Below are 20,878 nucleotides of genomic sequence, written 5' to 3'. Positions count from 1 at the left end.
AAAAATACATTAAATGCTTCTAATTATACATTTACAAGCTCTCAAATCAAAGGTGTAGAACGGAAGACAAGAATTGGCAATAAACTCTCCGACACTCTTTTTATTCGTCAAGTTTTTTTTTGTATTACACAACGTTTGTAAGGAGCTGCAACCATTACACCATGTTCCACATGATATCTTAAGTAATAAATAATAATAAAATAAATTAAAAACAAAGATTTATTTCAGATTGTCAAAGATCCTCTATCAGCAGGAGGCACTATGATATAGGAGGACGCACTTACATTCTCGTGGGTACAACACGCAAATACATAGTCGAAATAACTAACGTCACCATATACACGAATTCAAGTACGACTAGTCACCACAAGTAGCACCCGTTCACGAGTATCACGCATGGCCAGCCATCGGTCCCCCTCGCCATATTTTAGGCTGGGAGACAACCCGACGCATGGATGCCGCCACAAGCAATGACATATAAGCGAGCATGGCGATCCTTGAAATGTGAATCTGGCTACATAAGAAAATAATACTAATACAAATTATACTGAAATAATTTGATACCACATGGATCACGGTTTATTCCAACTTTACATTAAAACAGTCGTTGATGTTGACGATCGCCCCAGGTTCTGGAAATGCAGCCAAGCTATTCAGTCGCGTTACCTCTTTATACTGGAGCAATTCATATCCAAGCACTAGGATCGTTTAAATATTCATATATTACAATAGGCCTTAGTAAGCAGTTTTACTTTAATTTACGATTTAAATTTATTTATTGACAACACTTGTATCTCACTAGGGATTTTTGAAAAAACGCATACAATTCACTTTTACTCGTTTCATGCAGCCTTGTGGTTGGTGCGCTAATTTTGTCTTTATTACGAGTGCTATAATTAAAGTAGTCACTATTCTTTTTTAAGGTATCTATATTTTTCCGCACATACATAATATTCTCATAAATGTATTGACTTGCCAAAGTCAAAATATGTAATTCCTTAAACTTCCTTCGGAATGATTCCCGTGGGGACAACCCACAGATCGCTTTTATAGCCCGCTTTTACACTCCAAATATCTATTGTATGTCAGCTGCATTATCCCACAAAATAACACCATACGACATAATGCTATGAAAATAGCTGAAATAAACGAGCTTTGTTGTATTCTCATGTGTAAGATCGCGTATCTTTTTCACTGCGAACGCTGCAGAACTTAGCCTATTCGAAAGACCTATGTATAGGCCCCACTGGAGTTTACTATCTAAAGTAATTCCCAAGAACACTGCATTATCAGCAAAGTCTATTTCCTTCTCTTTAATTATTTCGTGGATACAGTCAAAAGCCTTTGATACATCGCAATGGCATCATGGGAATTTTCCCAAGCATTTAAAACCTCGGAAATTAATTTAATGCCAGAACCAGCTGTGAAGCGACCTCTTGTTAAGCCAGCAGGGCTTTGCATAAGTTTATTATTATTAAAGTGCAGTAAGTAATAAATAACCTGAAAAGGTGTTTAAAATCTTTTTACAATAAATTCATAGTTCAAAACAACAAAAAGTTATATAAACCTACAAAAATAACTATAACGATAACTGACAAATATCATTTGTTGAGTGTCACCTTTCAAGTCTCAACAGCAAACAGTCAACACTTAACAGACAAGCATTGATAATTGATTGCACTTTGCAGTGCCGCTTTTACTGGATCGAAAAGATTTGTTATAAGTTAAACATAAACATCTTTCCTTAATACTAAAATTTATTCCAATGACTGAATAAATTGATATTAAAATAAATAATGTCTGAAAAAAGTAGTTTTGATGAATTACGTGTTAAATATAAGGTAAGAAACCTATCCTCCATATTTGAGAAGTTAGAACTATTAGAATAATTAAATTAAATTTCTAACCTTTTATTGCAGGATGTGCTGTCGAAAGCGTTTTCAACAAATAACATCGACCTTCTTGATTCATTCTCAAAGAAGGCAAACGAATGCGATCGAAAAGTGGCTATGGACCAAGCGTTCAGAGATAAACTTTTAGATCTACTTTCAGAAGCCTCGAGTATACTAGAAAACTACGTGAATTTCTGCATTGAATCATGTAGAAGACTAATGATCACTCCAACAATGCCTGTTGTACTTCTCGGAGATATATTTGATGCCTTAACTCTCAATAAATGCGAAAAACTATTCACATACGTTGAAAATGGCGTAAACATTTGGCGAGAAGACCTATTTTTTGTTGCATGCAAAAATAATTTATTAAGAATGTGCAATGATCTCTTACGTCGATTATCCAGATCTCAAAATACAGTATTTTGTGGAAGAATTTTGTTATTTTTAGCAAAATTTTTCCCATTTTCTGAGAGATCCGGATTGAATATAGTTTCAGAATTTAATTTAGATAATGTAACTGAGTTTGGTGGAGATATTTCTGGTACACTCAAGGATGCATTAGATGAAGAAATGGTGGTAGATGATGATAAGAACAAATTAAATATTGATTATAACCTGTACTGCAGATTTTGGAGTTTACAAGAGTTCTTCCGAAGCCCAAATACTTGCTATAACAAAATCCAGTGGAAAACATTTGTTGCAGTAAGTATTGAGCTATATTAATGTTTTAAATAACAACACATAGTATAACATACAGTGAAAACTCCATGTACTCCTGGTACCCAGATTCGACTACAAACCCCCTATACTCCCAATAGTGTTCAAATCAGAATTGTTTTTTAATGCAATTACTAACACTAGTCTTCAATAAGCTTTTTCTTTTTCTAATACAGATTTTTATTATTTCCATGTAACAACACCTTTTTGTAACATCAAAATAAGCACAGGCCCAAGGGACTGGGAAGGTGTAAATGTCACATAACACTATTCATATATACTTAATATTTGCTATTTCAGCATTCAGGAAGTGTGCTGTCAGCATTTTCTTCATATAAATTAGAAGCAATAGAACTTCAGAAGTCCAAATTAAATAGACTTAAGCCAGTAAATGATGTTGAAATGGAAGAAAGTAAAGAACAGCATTACTTTGCAAAATTTCTAACTAATCAGAAGCTTCTAGAACTCCAACTATCAGATGCAAACTTTAGAAGATGTGTACTCATACAATTTTTAATTTTATTCCAATATTTAACAACAACAGTGAAGTTTAAACTGTAAGTGTAACAAAGATTTATAAAAGCTAGTCAAGTTTAAAGTAATGTGTTTGTGGCTTATCTTGTAGGGTTAGTTATTTAGGCCTGAATTCATGGCATTTATCTTTTTCCCGAAATATTTTTCTATATAGGATCAGCTTATATTGTTTTTCCATAATTACATCTATCCAATTACATAACAATGATTCCAGTGTCTGTTTTCCCAATGCCAAACTCTTTTGGCTTTACAGGTGTCCATGAGCCTGCTCCAAATTTTGATCAAAATGTTAAGAAAGGCCATTTTGACTAAAGTTTACCAAAATAATTTGTTACAACTAAAAAAATAACACTCTTTAAACAGATTGAACCTATGTATTATTATTATAAACGTATAAATAACCAATGCAAAAACCCGTCATCTTTTAGTCAATATCAACTCCGTGAAATAAATACCGATAACACAATTTTCTCTACAGCTGTGACATTCAACACCTTTTGTCTTCAGTCACCGTGACCACGCACGCTGTAAAGCACACGAAACGTCGGAAAAATTAAAATTATATGTTTATAATAATGCATAGCTTCAATCCGTTTAAAAAGTGTTTTCCTAATGTGTAAAAGCTGTTAAATGTGAAATATGTTAACAAAAGAGAATACTTGTTACAACTTGAATTGATATTTCAATAATTTAATGACGTTATTGTTATCATCTTAGATAGTATTTTGCATTGTGTTTTTATGAAATGAATAAATGATTTTAGTGAATCTCAAGAACTAAAATCAGATCAGTCGGAATGGGTCAAGGATACAACTAATCTAGTTTATAAATTACTCGGTGAGACACCACCAGATGGGAAGAGATTTGTCGAATGTGTCAAAAGTATATTAAAGCGAGAAGAGCACTGGAACAATTGGAAAAATGATGGTTGTCCAGGTATAAATCCTATTGTAACATCCTTATAATATTTTATACATATTATGAAACCGATTTAATTGGTATTTCAGAGTTCCAAAAACCAAAGCCGGCAGTACAAACTGAATCAATTGATGAAGTAAGACGTGTAAAGAAGCGTCGGCGACCTGTTGGGGATATTATCAAAGAATATGAAACACAAAGCAAACATTTTATGGGAAAGTAAGTATAATATGTATGAAACTTTTATTATCAATAAATAGATTCCTTGTTAATATACAACTATTTCCTATTAACAACATTTTGTATAATTGTTTAAGAAGTTTTCACTTATAAAATGGATAACCTTACAGTAGGTTTTTGTGATTTATTATGAGTTAAAAAAAATAGAATTCTAATAAATAAACTCTTTATTCTCGTTCCCAGTTTTCACCTAATTTTGTTAAATATTCAATGGCATTTGGGTTTTTTTATTGGTTTTCATACTAAAATTTACGTTAATTTATTTACTTCTACGTTAAACTATAACTTGATATGTGACTATATGAAAACTTTTATATGTTTATATTTTCAGCAATGAATTGACAAAATTGTGGAATCAATGTCCGGACAATCTTGCCGCGTGTCGTACTAAAGAGAGAGATTTTATGCCTTCTTTGGGTAAGAATTATTTATACTTATAAAGTACAGTGTTGGCCTAGTGGATTCAGCATGCGACTCTCATCCCTGAGGTCGTAGCTTCGAACCCCGGCTGTGTACCAATGGATTTTCTTTATATGTGCGCATTTAACATAAGCTCGAACGGTGAAGGAAAACATCGTGAGGAAACCGGCTTGCCTTAGACCCAAAAAGTCGAAAAAATCTGAAGCCCAGACCTAAAAAGGTTGTAGTACGATTGTTTTTTTTATATAAAGGAATGATTTGATTTGTTGCTTTAACTTAAAACTATTTCTTAGTAGCCAGCATTCTGTGCATATAGTTTTCCTTTACCTCACAGAAAAATAAGTGTAGTTTTCAAACCTAGACCAATACGGCTCCATACTAAAACTGGTTTAACTGAACCGATTTTACTATAACGCTACATTATTAACAAAGACAGGTCCAGGGGGTTTAGTCAAACCTTAACAGTAGTGTATGTAGAAAGTCAAAAACTAAATTTGTATGAAACTTTGTCGACACAAACATGAGCTGTCATTTTCATTTGTATGAAGTACTGTAAGTCATCTTGACTAAACCCACGAAAGCAGAGCAATGTCCAATATTAAAATATTTTTACTTGTAACTGGCATAAAGTCAAAACTATTAGCCATAATATTTAAAAAAAATATATTGAATGAAAACAATTTTTAACCGGATTAAAGGTATTTCTATTATTATAAACTTTTAATTATTTACATAATTTTGAATTTGCAAAAATTAACGCTATAAAGCACGCGAAACGTCGGAAAATTTTAAATTATGTAAACAATTATAAGTTTATAATTATACAAATACCTTTAATCCGGTTAAAAAATTGTTTTCATTCAATGTGTAAAAGCTATGTTAACCAAAGACCATACTATATATTGAAATATTCAAATAATTGTAGAAAAAATATACCTTTTTCAAAGATAGTTTAGGAACACAATTACTACAATATTTTTTTTACTGGTTATTTTTACCATTATTATTATTTTTCTACTATTTTTATTATTACACTCTTTTTCTTCGTCTGAGGCGCCAACTAAATGTTGTGGTCTCTGACAGAATGACCAGCGCTGTGGAACAGTCTGCTCCTCAGCATACACCAGGGTCAGTTACAACCACAACTCACACATGACCTTATTCCTTTGTTATTTTTGTTAGTATTAAATGTTACATATAAATTCTGTGTATTCTTACATTCGAGGCAAGTGTACCAAGGAACTATGAGTGTTTTTATGTTTATTCCAGAGTATATGTTATCTGGTGGGACTAGTAGTGGGAGTGGCGGTGGGTGGGGCTGGCGAGCTTTGAGGCTTTTGGCTCGTAGATCGCCGCATTTCTTTGTACATACAAATAATCCTATTGGACGGCTTTCCGACTATTTGGATGATATGGTTAGTATTCAATTGTTTATAATGAAATTAAATTGATATACATTTTATTTAAATATGGTCGACTTTTGTACTAGACTGTTTTTTAATTTAAAAAGTTTTTTTTTTCAAAGTAAAATACATTATAGCAAATATTTTTTTTTAGGTGAAACGTATATCGCGTGAAGTTGCAGCGAGTGCAACTGCTAACACGGCTAATGGAGACCCATCTGCTGTTGAAGATAAGAAACCGGTGATTATTCTTAGTATATATGTCGGAGATTCGTAACTCCATCGATATTGGCATCATCATTAGCTGGTTTAGTGGGCATCTAAAGATACAAATAGTTATCGATTCATTTCTTTTGATTCACTACAAACAACACTTTAATTATTACGTCACGAATTTTAAGGGGGGGGGGTCCTCTTGTAAAACGTTTGCGGGGCGGGGAATGAATTACGCGTTATTGTTAATATTATTTTCCACTTTCCAGTACTTTACACCACATAAATGGTAAGTTTTAGGTATAAGGAGCCACTGGGGGTGGTCACGAAACGTTTTACTATTGGATACAGAAAACGTTACGGCGGCGTCATTGGGGGGGGGGGGGGGGTGTCAAGAATCTCCAAAAATTGCTTGACGAATACGTCAAGCAATTTTTAAGTAATTTTTTTAGTAATAACTTGAACGCTTCCTTAGCTTAATTATAACGAGCGGAACGCACACCGTCGACTTTTGGCATCTAAGGCATGCCGGTTTGCTCACGATGTTTTTCTTCACCGTACGAGCGAGTGTCAATTGCGCCAAGTTATTTGAACGCACGACCTCAAGTTTGAGAGGTTTGAGAGGAAACACGCATGTTTATGCGCCAACGCACTAGGCCAACACTGCTATTTCGAACTCCTAATGTTTGAAAACTCTGGAATAACAAAAAAATATCCATAACTTCAAAAATACATGACTTATTTTTTTTTTTTTCTTATAACTGGTGTGACATTACCTATGAGAAAATTTCGACTTGACGTCGACTTTTGGGACACCCTGTATATTACATTAGCATTTTATAAAAAAAAACTAATTGCACTGTTACTTGACTGTCTTTCATCTCTTTATATCGAATTGTGTTTACGCTGTGATGGAAAGAGACAGAGCACTTTAGTTGAAACGGTGCAAATTGTTTTATGTATAGTATTTCCTTTACACGAGTTTATATTTATAGCTATTAGTTGTATGTGTATATATGGCTTACGTATGGAATTTGTTAATATTTGAGAATCTATTTAGGCTTTCTAACACGTGTAAACTTCGTAAGTTTCTTCACAAATTTCTTTGAAACTAAAAGCAATGTCGAGATGGGACGGTAATTTGGTTGACAATTTTTTTCTCCTCCAGGAATCGCAAGAAGAAGAAATGACTGAAGAACAAATTGAAACAGACCTTATTAAGGATGGAGACACTGATATAGAACAGGTAACATTTATAATATAATTTTATCGTCAAAAATTGAATGACTTTATACACAGATTATCGAATTTTAATAAGCGCCCAAAACGAACGCAGGTAAGTCAAATTGTAACTACAGACAATACTGCCATAGACTACAGAAATAATGATACTCCTTGGTCATACAAACCTCGTATAATTGACATTTGACCTGTTAGATGTGAACATTACATTGTTCTTTGTTTGAGCAAAAATGTGAATACTATTTTTTAAATTTCGAATTTGGTTATGTTAAAGTTCGAAGTTTGAATATTATACGATTAAACAATAGTTGAGTATATCTATAAAATTTATCACAGTCTTTAATTACTTTTTAAAATAATTTTAAACTAAAAATTTGATTTACTAACGCTAAACACGTATTTCTCATTCTCTTAGGTGCCAGATTCAACAGACGTGAACGACGAGGACAAACCAACTAGAACTCGTCTCACAATGATAACAGACTCGCAATTAGACGTATTAGCTGCAAAACTCTCTGACTGGAAGAAATTAGCAGCAAAACTTGGCTACAAACCCGACGAAATAGAGTTCTTTGAGACAGAGAACGCGACAGATGAAGCAAGAGCCAAAAATATGCTTAAACTGTGGTTTGATGATGACGAAGATGCATCTGTGGAGAATTTACTCTATATTATGGAAGGTTTAGAGTTGGTTGACGCTTGCGAAGCCTTGAGAAACGCTAAATGACAGTCAAAACGTAGGCGTATTGCCTACAGAAGGGTTATTCAATAAAATTTAATGTATTAATAAACCTGTAAAGATTGTATGCAATATGTGTTTTATTTTCTGACTAATATAAGAAGATAGAAAAGAGTACCTACTGAATTTTGAAATTTAAAGATATCTTTTTAATAAAAATAGGAAAAACCTCTCACGAAATATTTGATCGTAGTGACTTAGTCTACCTATTATAAAGTTAAAAATCGGCTTAATATTTAATTATATTTGGTAGTTTTTTTTTTAAATCTCAGTTATTTCGACGTAAAATTTAACGGTAAAATATACTATTTCATAATCAATATTCAGAGCAAAATGTGCATGAATTTCCGTCGGAAACTCATTCGGTTTAAATTTATAAAACCATTAAACAATGTCGGCCGATCCGAAATTATAACTTGCGCGTATTTCCTCATCGCCGCTGACTCAGTCGCCCCAAAACAGAACTTATTACTTACAAACATATCGCCATACATTCAACCAAGAATAACCCTTATTACCACTCACTAAGAGCTACTTTAAACACTTTAAAAACATTGCAAAAGAATATAACAACCAATTTAAGTTGACCCGTAAGGGCAAAGCGCTGTTATTAATTCAAGAGGCTCTCGTGACGATGCAGCGTGCTTTGCAGATCAAGATACGGTGGTCGTCATTCACCGCCGGTGTTTACAGAATCGCGGAATACTGGCTGCACCGAATTTAGTTTGAAACGTATACGTCAATGGACAGACGGGGCTTAGGTAGTGCGCGAACGCTCGATCTTAAATTATTTATATTTTTATGATCCGATACTGGAGTAGATATTTTTATATTAAAATAATGGACGAACGGGCATGACGTGCGTGCTATATCAATTTGTGGATTGTGCGAAAGCGGTAAGTACGAAACTAATACGACTTATATTTCAGTATTTATTTGCCTTTAATCAAACAAAAATAGTACGTAGAACTCATTATTAATACATATATCCAAATATATTTTAGTTGCATTGTTTACATGTAAACTTAATCAAATAAGTGTGACCATAAATTATTTCCCATACTGAATATAAGATGTAGTTTTTGAAGGCTAATAGTAAATAAACAAAATTAAATTAAATTTATTCACGGATTGCGGATCTGTTAATCGACTTTAAAAAACACCAGTATGTCATTTAAAAAATTTCGTGTTTGTCTACTTTTTCTAAAAAAGAGACGAACATATTGACTGTCAGGAAAAAGTCCAAGTTTCATCAAGATCTTTTGACATATCCATTATATATTTCATATATGGAGCAGTGTTGGCTTAGTGCCTTAGCTTACTCTCATCCTTGAGGTCGTAGGTTCGATCCCCGGCTGTGCACCAATAGATTTTCTTTCTATGTGCGCATTTAACATTAGCTCGAACGGTGAAGGAAAACATCGTGAGGAAACCGGCTTGCCTTACACTCTAACAGACAAACAGAAATCTAGGCCCAGACCTACAAAGGTTATAGCGCCATTGATTTTTTTAGTTTACTTAACTTATTAGTTAACTTTTAAATTTTCAAAATGTATAATTTTTTTATCAGTTATATGAAAATGTGTATTCTAAACATGTTCAGGCAGTTAGTAAAATACTTCGTCGTTTATATGGAAATTAGCAACGTTTTATGACTTATTAGTCATATATTTATGGCTCAAAGTTTCAGACGAAAATTCCAGACACTATCGCCTATGTATATTTTTAAACGCTCCTACTCGACTATCAATCGAAATATCCACCGAGTGAAAGATTTGTATGTCCCTAAAAACGGAGGCTCACACTTCGTTACATTTATGGAAAACAAATTACATAATAATAATAGATGCAACGGACGGCCTTATCGCTAACAAGCGACATCTTCCAGGCAACGCCAGTTAGGAAAAAAAAAAGTATGATGGGTAACGTGCAAAAGGTGCATAACTAAATCTTATAAAAAAAAAACAAAAGCTAATCTCAAGGGTTCACGTTTTCAACATTGCAATACATACTAAGAAATACAAGAATGACTAAAGTCACGTTCGAACAGGTTAGGATATGGTTATGAAATGTTTATGTAGAAGAGTTTTAAAAGATGTAGGGAAAATATTTTTTGCTCTTTCGGTTTCATTTTTTATTAGATCGGACAAATTGCAACGTTTTCCTCCTGTAGCGACCATGTGCGGCAAGTATATGATAATATTGCAGATTCAAATGTAAGTATATATGTCTTATCATTAGTATGTGTTTAGTACCATTTTATGTTTTTTTTTATGACACGACAAAGTAATCAATACGTTTTTATACGTTTATCATGATTTTGTCATAAACTTGAATAATACTTAAATGTTCTAAATATAATCTAGAGCGCTTAATGTTATGCCTTCAACGCCTTGAAATGAGAATAAAACCTTATTCATAACAACTGTAACAACATCTTCGGCTACTCAGTACGACGACGTCATACCCTGAAACTCGTTATCATTATTCCAACTGCTAATGATATACATAACTCCTAATAGCTACTGGATCCACGGGTTAGTCAGTGCCTATTAGTCAAAGATCCTCTCGTTAGGTCGGAGAGGAGAACAGCAACTTCCTCCACAAAGCTAAAAGTGTGTTCACTATTTTTATCTTTCATATCATTCCGTCAAATTATGAATACGCAGTGATGAAGAGAGTTAATACGGTCCAATAGCACTGATTTCAAATAACGTTATGTTAGAATGTAATGGTTACCAAAAAAATAATATTATAGCCATTGAGGACTATGAAAAAGCGTTTGACAGTCTAGAAGTATAGGCTTGCAGAATACAGGTCCAACCACTCTATAGACATCTTGAAACACGTGTAAAAGCAAGTCTTATCATCCATCCTGTGCTACATAAGAAAACTCCAAAACTATTGACTTAAGAGGGGTGTACGACAGGGGATATGATTACGCCGAAACTGTTCACAACAGCCCTCAAAAGCGTAATCAAGAAATTGCATTCAGAGAGACATAGGAATTAATATCGATAGCGAGTCACCAATAGAGCGAAAGTTGAAGATTGGATGTGACGCTCAGGCTGAAGTGGAAAGAGATATCCCATGCACGGTCGGCGTTAAGAGCCAATCATTTTCGGATGGTCATGCACGGAACATTTTCAACCAGTGCATCCTGCCTTGACATACCGAACTGAAAGTATAACTCTTACATTACGATCAACTGAGAAATTAAGAGTCGCACAGAGAGCATTACAGCAGAAACTGTGACAATACTAAATTTATGATCATAAAATGGAAGTGACCATATAGCGCGTATGGCCAAAGCCTCCTTAAATGGAGACAGAACAAAAGATCGCCTGGAGTTTGACCGAAGTTATCACAAAACATACAGGCTGCAAATGGATTCAAAAGGCGAAACACCGGTCTATCCTCCGGTAATTGGAGGAGACCTACGTCCAAAGATGGACTGGACGTAGATATGGTTTGGATAAAGCATACCAGCGTTTTTACAATTTGAATGAACATTCGAAATAATTTCTCATCAAAATTAAATAAACACTCTAGCGTTTTATTGCGACGTTGAAATTCAAATAAATGTCCCCCGTGAAAGACAAATGGTCGGTGACATAAATGTGTCTGTCAGGTGTAAACTGCCAACGCATTCACATTAAGAATTTAATGAATTTAAAAAAAAAAGAATGTCATTCAATACTTACAGTGATGCGCTGAGTACATATCTGTATCTGTAGATATATATAATTTTATACTGTTGTATCCTAAAAATCGTGCACTTAACACGGAATTAAGGATAATAGGGATTTATTTTGGAATAAGCCAAAGAGCAAAAGCTTCCATTTGGATTAACTTATTTGAATCTTTATTAAAGCGTAGTTATTTCCGTATAATAACCGTTAATTCGTTATGAAATTAATTGTGGTTTAGATTGTCGTTTAAAATGTTGCACTTATAATGCTTAAAGCACTTTATTTCTCATTACAAAAAAAATATTTTATTTACATGAGAAACATTATGTATATACGAGTGAGAACACGTCAAAATTGTCTACTACTACAGTGTCTACTACACTGAAATTATTCACTCTGTAATGTATTTTTAATACCCTTTTGAATTTATTAAACGCGCCAATATTGCGAATTTTAGATGATAATTGATTAAATAGTTGCACACCCTCATACCTAATTGACTTCTTCAAATAATTTGTGCGCGGCCTCGGCAAGATAAGCAATTAGCAAACTCGCTCGACGAGTATTGCGTGTAGTTGTGTGCTTGATTTTTTTTAATGATAAGCTTATGAATTTATGGACCAACATAATAAAAGTAATTAAAAAAACCATTTCAATTACCTGTCAATTGCAAAAACAAACTAGTTTATTACTAAAGCAAGATTGCAGTAAAACTATTTAATTTAATGAATATAAATTTGTGGAGAAGCATATATTCGGAATTTTGCACACTTGAAAGCCACAAACATTATAAAATTGACAAAGATAATCACCACAGGTCAAACGGATAATCTACTGTTTTGGAGATGGTTGAAAGGACCTTAAAATTATAATTAAATCGGACGCATAAAAGACTTCCAATTCCTATGGAACAACAAAACAAATGCCTCGCATTAAATCAATCACACTAACACTCATTAATTAAATAAAAGCATGATAATTTATTTAGCTGCCCCTGGCTTATATTTTTAAATCTAAATAAACAGTTTGAGCTTGCCGAAACTATTTCAGCACCTATTTTCGTGATAGCTGGATTAAGCATACAAAATCTTTTACACGAATACAGTCAATAAATTATTCTAAAAGGAACGCGTATAAGCTCGCGGAACAGTACATTGTGTACAATTTTATTTAATTAAGAAAGAAAAACTTGAATGAACTTCCAATTCGACGCGCGTTATCCATTCATTAGTTCCAAATTCAAAGTAAAATCTATATAAATAGGTGAAGAAACGCGCCATTATGAATGTTTATGTTTTGTCTATGCCACTTCAGCCGATTAATTATTGTCGACGTTAATTTCATCGCATTCGAAAGTAAATTTACGTTTTTTACCGCCATGATACGTAGTAAAATAATCTGTGGTTATAAATTCTACAGAGCAAGATCGAAAGCACCATGAAAATAGATTTCAACAAATTAATATTATTCAAATAGGAGTTACGGAGTTACGGAATTAACTATGTTTTTATATAGAATGGCAATAGTTTTTACTTTATGCCAGTTTCAAGTAAAAGGTTGGAAAACTACACGCGTGAAAAAATAAACATAGACATCAAAAGGAAACAAAGGCCAAGCTAGTTAAAAACAAAATATGTACATAAACATATTAATATTATTATTGAAGATAATACAATAAAGTAAAAAGCAAAAGGCAGGAGATTTTAGTCGGAAACGGAACATGTAGTAATTGTAAGGAATACAGAAAGGAGGTCTGGTCATATTGGGAATAAGAAAAGAAAATATGGTCGAGGTCATACTAAATAGCTTGACTTTTACATACGCTGAATCGTAGCCTCACCTTTTCATAAAAACTAAATTAATCTCTTCGCACTGTTTCAATTTAAATCCTCTTTTGTCTCTTCCTGTCCAATTGTTTTTACGCTGTGATAAAAGGAGACGGATTCTTCAGTCAGCGATGCAAAACTGATTATTTTTTTATGACTAAGGAACTGTGACGTGATTGTTAAATTATAGAAAAGCTTTATTACGTCAAATAAATTATTAGATCACGTTTACACAAAACAAAATGCTAGGAAAACTTTGACACGTCCAATTATCCCATTCTCGACACGGATCTAAATCACTGATGACACCTGGCGTTGTTTTTTCTAAGAATAAAAGGGCCGACTTGTTACAGAATTAACTATGTTTAGAAAAGCGAACGTTGCCACATAATCCTCTTCCTTCCGTGTGATTTACGTGAACATTCAACTTGCCCTGCAGTCATTCGTGTGTTATGAAATTTTAAGACATTTCATAACTTACATTTATTTATATTACATAGGTTTATTTCTTGGGTATAAAATTATCGTTTCGGTTTGTGTGTCTTTGAATAACAGACTTCTGTGCATCAGTAGAGAGATGTTAACTGTTTTGTTTTGAATAATATAAGCCAACTTATGAGTTTATCAATGAATAAAAATTGTAAATGTCAAATACAACTAGGAGCAAATCGTCTAATTAGGCAGTTTCCTCTCCGCCGATATTGGCACGGTTACAACGGAAACCATTGACGCACTGTTGCGGATCTCAAAATAAACTCATTTTAAATAGTTTTAGTGTTTACACTATCTATGATACACACTCATTAATTAGGCATCTAGGTTTTTCATTTATATAAGTTCATATGATTTGAACCAGACTCACAAATAGTTTTTGTATTTTGACTACTTGCTTGCTCCTATACGACATACACTTCGGCGTGTGCTTGTTCGGTACACTTTGAAATAAGTCTTCCATGCTTCATTCAGATTCGTGACTTAGCGCGAGACAGTGTCAAAAAACTATGACTACAAAATATTATACGGAAGTCATACTAAGCGTTCTCCGATTCAGAATATTGCCTATATGCAGGTTTTCTCACTGTGATTTTCCTTCCGCAATCTATCCATAAATCCAATAAATCCATATGTGCATAGTTAATCAAATCAGTTGTACATATACGTTTTTGCAAGTAACATATATTAGGAGTGTTTTCTTCGATTATTGGTACTCATGTTAAAGCCACTTTTGTGTTTAGTTTAGACTGACCTTGTTTTATTTCGATCAAGCAGACATATACTAAAAGTATCTTGCAGATTTAAACGTAAGGAATTGTGCGCAAGACACCTGTATGAGATTGGAAATACGCCAAGGAGTGATTTCTGATGTGATGCAGGATTTATCAGTAAATATGATTAGAGGATGACTGCATAAGACAGTATGACACATGACCAGCATATTCGATTCTCGGTGAAACAATTGTTTCTGGATGGGTAAAAAGTGGAAATGGTAAAAGCAATTAGTCTTTTTTATTTTCTTTTCTTTCCTTACAAGAGTTGCCTGGAAGAGATAGCGATAAGGCTGCCCGTTGCATCCCTTATATTTTTTTGTATTATATTATTTGTTTTCTATTATTAACGTGAGCCATGAATAATGGAGGCATTCCGGTGCTGGAGAAGCCGCCCTGGGCGTACTTATTTAGGTTGTCCAAAAACGTTGTCACTCCTCCAACAAAGGCCGGCAACGCACTCACTAAAATGGGTGTCTATCGGCTGCGATGACTGCCCTTTTTGGGCGTCCCCTAGACTAGTTTGCCCCATATTCTATAAAAAGAAGCACATGGTTGGCGTCATGCCTCGAGGGATTATAGGACCTCACACAAAAAACTAATAAATTAAACTTATTTTAAGCTTTCGGGCATAATTGCTCAGACGTGTTTGTGTTAAAAATATTTGGTAGATAAATTTTAGTAGTCCATTAACATGTCTGTGTCGAATGTTCATCATTAAATTCTTATGCTTTGTTATTCCGCGCTGAAAAGAGATGTTAGGATTGTTCATTCGCTTCCAAAAATAACATTGGTTCGAATTAATGTAGTACTGAAATGAAAGTCTTTTTACGACTATATGCTTGTCGAAGTCAATACTATTGAGCACATAGCGTGGTTAATTGCGGCCGGCTGAAGTTGCGTAATTGACCAATCACTGCGCTGGGTGAGTAGATGTTCTCAATGGCTGATATTTACAGAACACCCCCGTGTTCTATGTATGTGTGGCAGGGGTGAGGCAGATGAATAAAACTATAATTTTTATATCTTCCCCAAAATTATTTTAGGCTAAGATTATAGAGAGGCACTGGACAGAAACCGGTGGAAATCGATAGTCCACTTTAGATGCTTCCTTGCTGACCACGACCCTCAGAGATGAGCTGCCGACAGGGAGATGTAGTCTTAAATGTAGAAAATCTTGGTTATTTGTTTAAACAAAGTTTTTCATTGGTGGAACTATTGCCCGTTCACTTCGTTCCTCGCTGAACGAATACGTATCGCAATACAGCGAAATGATGCCAGCATTAAAGGGACGAATCTCATCTATTTTTAATTATTATTATTACTATGTAGGTTGAGAATACTGTAAATATATTATATATTTGTGTATCGGAAATAAAATATAATTTAGAAATTACTCAAATCGTTACGTTCTGTAAGTACGCCAACCTCGTGTTTACATAAACCGATTTGTTTATATTAACAATGTTTAAAATAGGCCAAATGCCAAAACATGGATTTCCGCAAGAGATGTACTTTCAAAGAGCCACGATGATGTCGAATGGAAGTAGTTTAAACATTCTTTGCTTCTTTTTCAATTAATTTGTTTATTGTTGCTAACTTTTATTTAAACTTAAAAGCTTTATAGTCAACCTTCATGAATTCGAAGTCAGTCCCAATGTTCAAAATCAGCTGAATTTTCCAAATTCCGTCTGCAAAACATTGGAGTTCAGGCACTCCTTTGGCGAATTCTCCGAAAATATAACAGATTAAGCACTACTTATCCAAAGCTTGACATATTCAATACTGTACTGTACTACTGTACAATTACTTACTAGTAATTGTTTGCTTATTGTTGTGTGTTGTATGTCCATATTTTACCATAATAGTCATGTATTTTGGAAAATATAGCTCGTGATATAGATACTTATAGCATTATGTATGATGAACTTTCATAAATAAATACATAGGCATTTATTTATAATATAATGAGTTATTTTCTGTGGCAGTCAAATATATGTAAGTACGCAAGAGACAAAAATATTTGGCAAAATTTGAAATTTGCACACACAAATGGCATAAATACGTGATATAGGCGACCTGGTAAAACATTAGATCAAATAAAGCCTGCCGCAGTGGTCTCCATACTATGTTTAAAATATACAATTTGTAAGCAGCAAAAACATTCAGGACTACGAAATACAATTATATAGATTAGATCTTTATGTGAAGTCTTGGGCGCCTTATTAATACTAAGTTTTCTAAATTGTAAAGGTCTTTATTTTTTAAAAACTGTTTTATATATACGTTTTTAGAAGGATTATCCAAGAAAAAGGAGGAAAGTTCTCCATAAATTTGTCTTTTTCCGCTTTGCTGCTGATGCGTTGTCGAATGTCAACAGCAAAGTGAAAAGGTCTCCTTTATGAGAACGTGCACCGATGCCAGCGAGGAATAAAGAAATTCAGAGGGGAAGAAGAGTAGAAGAGAAGAGTTTTTCAATGTGTTTAAAGATAAATTCGTAGCTTATTTTATTATTCATAACTAAATAATAATGTAATTTGTTCCCATTCCAATGATTTTTTTGTAAAAGTTAAATGAGGTATAATTATCATGTTTGTTTTCTAGATACATATCCATTGCACTCCCTTTGCCCCGCAAAAGAAATACCTGCACTCCTCTGTCGCAACACCAAGAGGAAGCGGACCTCATACATCGATAGGGATTTGCTCTTCAGGCGAAAAACATCCATTCCGGCCGAGCTACGCTCCCTAAAACAGCCTGGGCTGCTGTAAAGGCTTTAGGGGCGAATGACGATTAATAAAAAGATAGGAACGAAGCGAACATCGGCTGCGCGCAGCGAATAGAGTCAAGGTCTCCTCTCGCGCTGCAGCCTCCATCAAGGGCTACAGGTCCTCCCCTGTACTGCCCTGTACAAACAGTGTGCGAACAAAACACCCCCCGAAGGGGGCTTATGCCCCGAACGGACCAAAACTCACCCCTCTCGAGGGAGTGTGCAGCATAAACCACGTCTACGAGCATAGCTTTGATCGGATAAGTACCTCACATCGGACCGGTCAAAATTAATTAAATTTTATTAAATTAAATTTATTAAATTTTTCGGGCCCATAAAATTTGATATTTTCATATTTAATTAAGTTACAATTATTATAGAAGTAATTAATTTTAATAATTTTGTTTTTTTTTATTCACCGCTGGCCCTAACTTCTAAACTAGCAGCCATGTGGCTTCATCGTGTGATTCTCATCCAAGTCGTAGAAACCCCGGCTTTGTACCAATGAATCTTATCTCTGTGCATTTAACACTGGCTACAGTGAAAAAAATATCATGAGCCCACATTGATATCACAGTGTACGAGATTTATGTCTCTAAATTATGAGTGTATAAAAACACGCCATTAAAGTACTTCTAACCTCGATTCATCGTTACTGAAAAGCTCAACACAATTTTGAACTAGAACGGTTATCGTTTACCACATCAATCGAGTTTTATTACCTGCTGAAATCCTCTAACATTTACCCTGTAAACAAAGAGGGGCCGACGTACTTATAAAAACATCTTCAATCACTGCTTATTGTATATACAATACGGAGCATTTCTTTCAAGTAAGAAACTACTTCTTTAAATTCCTGTTACCATGGTTACTTAAATAAACGGTACGATATTCCTTCAAACAGATTCCCAAGATGAACCAATACAAATGCTATTTATAAGTCCTTCTTTATCTGTAAAATGGAGACGATTACATTCTAAAATACTACGTTAAAAAATCACACATAGATGAGACAGAGGGCGTCCACAGTGAATCTCCATCGATCTTTAGCCTCATATTTCACCTCGCTCCATGTATTTCCGGCTCTCTTTGAGTTATCTGGAACGGCCACACTTTCGTTTTCCTTGTGGGTGCAAAGTCATATACTTAGGTAACACAATGTACACTTATGAACGTCAAAAAAAGAAATAAACATTAAATGCTTCTAATTTAACATTTAGGTACTGCCAGTTCTCAAATCATGGGCGTAGAACGGAAGAGAAGAACTGGCAATAAACACTCCGCCACTCTAAAATTCGGCAAGTTCTTTTGTTTTACAATCTCCAATCAAGCGCCTGCTTGGGGATATAATTGGAATCTTGTCGTAATGTATGGCCTATCGACTTCCACTTACGTAGCTTGAGTTATTTATTTATTTACAGCCCATGCATGGCCAAATTCTAACTAAAAATAACATAAAACTAAAATACAATTAAGCTAGTTACAAAATCGACAGTAAACCTCTTTCTATCCTCTAATCTTTTCCAAGTATATTTTTAAATCACAGTATATTACTCCGATACACTTCACAAATAGGTCCCTCTCTGGCAAAGAGTCGAGAAACCCATTAAGCAGCGAGAGTAACCGAGGAGTGGGAGCTTGTTGACGCTGGACAGTGCGAGCCGAACGCACAGCAAATGATTCCGGCAGCGGTAATAATTGTGCCGATCGAACAGTCCCATGATCTCTCCCAGCAAGTATACGCTTTCCGTTATGTTTTTAATTACGCTTAAACCAAATTGGATTACAGCTAAATCACTATGAAGTTCTAATGAATTGTACCCTAAATCCCCATCATGAACTTAGTAGGGTTTATACAAATTTCTAAGGAACTTCTTCTGTACCCTTTCAATCATATCCCCATAATACCTATCATGAGGGGACCATAAGACGCAGCTGGTTTCAAGAATTGGCCTTACTAATGTTGAATATAGCACCGTAGTGGCAGTGCCCGACAGATTAACTGAATTTCGCAAACAATATAAACCCCAATCTCCTAAATGCAGCTTCCGTATTCAACCGAACATGCTCCGCAAATAAAAGATCGGTAACAATCAAAACACCCAAGTCACGGACTTTGTCTACGCGACTATTAACTTCAGATCCTATGCTTTAGTCGCAGTGTATTTTATTTGGAGAGGCAGTAAAGGTCATCACTTCACATTTGTCATAGTTAAACTGGAGTTTATTTAATTCACTCCAATGCAGCAGTTCATCCAAATCTAGTTCCATACACTAGTCTACTACTAGTCTTAACTACTTTTAAAACCTTAGCGTCGTCGGCAAATAATAGGACGTTGGAAGATTTACGCTTGGAAGGTCGTTAATCATTATCATAAATAGCAACGGTCCCAGATTTGAACCCTGGCTAACACCAGTACTTGTTGGATAAGGCTGCTTGATCTGATTAGCTAGCGGCTAGTCGGGGTTTCTTGGCAGCGCTCATGTATTTGAAAGTACACTATGCCTTTTAATTTTATATTCTATGAAATTGTATATAGAAACATAGTGTTTGTCTAACTGGTTGAAGGTATTGTTAAAACCAAACCTATGAAATCTTTTATCACTCAGCGAAATGCATTCACACATGTAACATGCATTACATTTACTCAGAACGAGGTGGTAAAAGCAACATGTTTATTCAAAGATAAAACAGCTCATTTCTCAGATTGTTCTCTTCAGTTTACGTCTGCTACATTGTCGGCAGAGCCACAATAAATTAAGCTACTACAAACCAGAACAATTCTCCAGATTTATCTCATGCCTTTGATAATATTGGGTATTGGAAATCACACATTTCGGCAAATAATTATTTATGAAAAGCGAAATGATTTTTCTTCAAAATTATCGCCGACTTCCGTACGTCAAAAATGTATTGGTTTTTGACTTATGGGCGTCAGATCGCGCCAAATCTCGTTAGGGCCTAGAACTAGCGCTAAGTAAGTAAAACCAATAGCTTTTGACA

At 34.5% G+C, this 20,878-nt stretch overlaps 1 protein-coding gene across 1 annotated transcript; it reads left to right on the top strand.

The window, feature by feature from the left end:
- Window positions 1-1,663: 1,663 nt before the first annotated feature.
- Window positions 1,664-8,393, top strand: LOC123710205 (THO complex subunit 1). The gene is made up of 10 exons (XM_045661962.1): window positions 1,664-1,841; window positions 1,920-2,597; window positions 2,913-3,169; window positions 3,910-4,082; window positions 4,154-4,283; window positions 4,636-4,721; window positions 5,994-6,139; window positions 6,282-6,368; window positions 7,509-7,586; window positions 7,998-8,393. Exons 1-10 carry the CDS (start codon window positions 1,797-1,799, stop codon window positions 8,307-8,309), a joined length of 1,992 nt encoding a protein of 663 aa, XP_045517918.1. The 5' UTR covers window positions 1,664-1,796; the 3' UTR covers window positions 8,310-8,393.
- Window positions 8,394-20,878: the final 12,485 nt, after the last annotated feature.

Source organism: Pieris brassicae, chromosome 5, assembly GCF_905147105.1.
Source record: "Pieris brassicae chromosome 5, ilPieBrab1.1, whole genome shotgun sequence".
NCBI lineage: Eukaryota > Metazoa > Arthropoda > Insecta > Lepidoptera > Pieridae > Pieris > Pieris brassicae.
Note: the sequence above shows the minus strand (reverse complement) of the source record. Positions and strands in the feature narration are given on the sequence as shown.

Coding starts and splice junctions, on each gene's coding strand:
- LOC123710205 (XM_045661962.1), top strand. CDS start 1,797: ATGTCTGAAAAAAGTAGTTTTGATGAATTACGTGTTAAATATAAG. Junction 4,083..4,153: donor GAAAAATGATGGTTGTCCAG/GTATAAATCCTA, acceptor TTGGTATTTCAG/AGTTCCAAAAACCAAAGCCG. Junction 4,284..4,635: donor AGCAAACATTTTATGGGAAA/GTAAGTATAATA, acceptor TTATATTTTCAG/CAATGAATTGACAAAATTGT.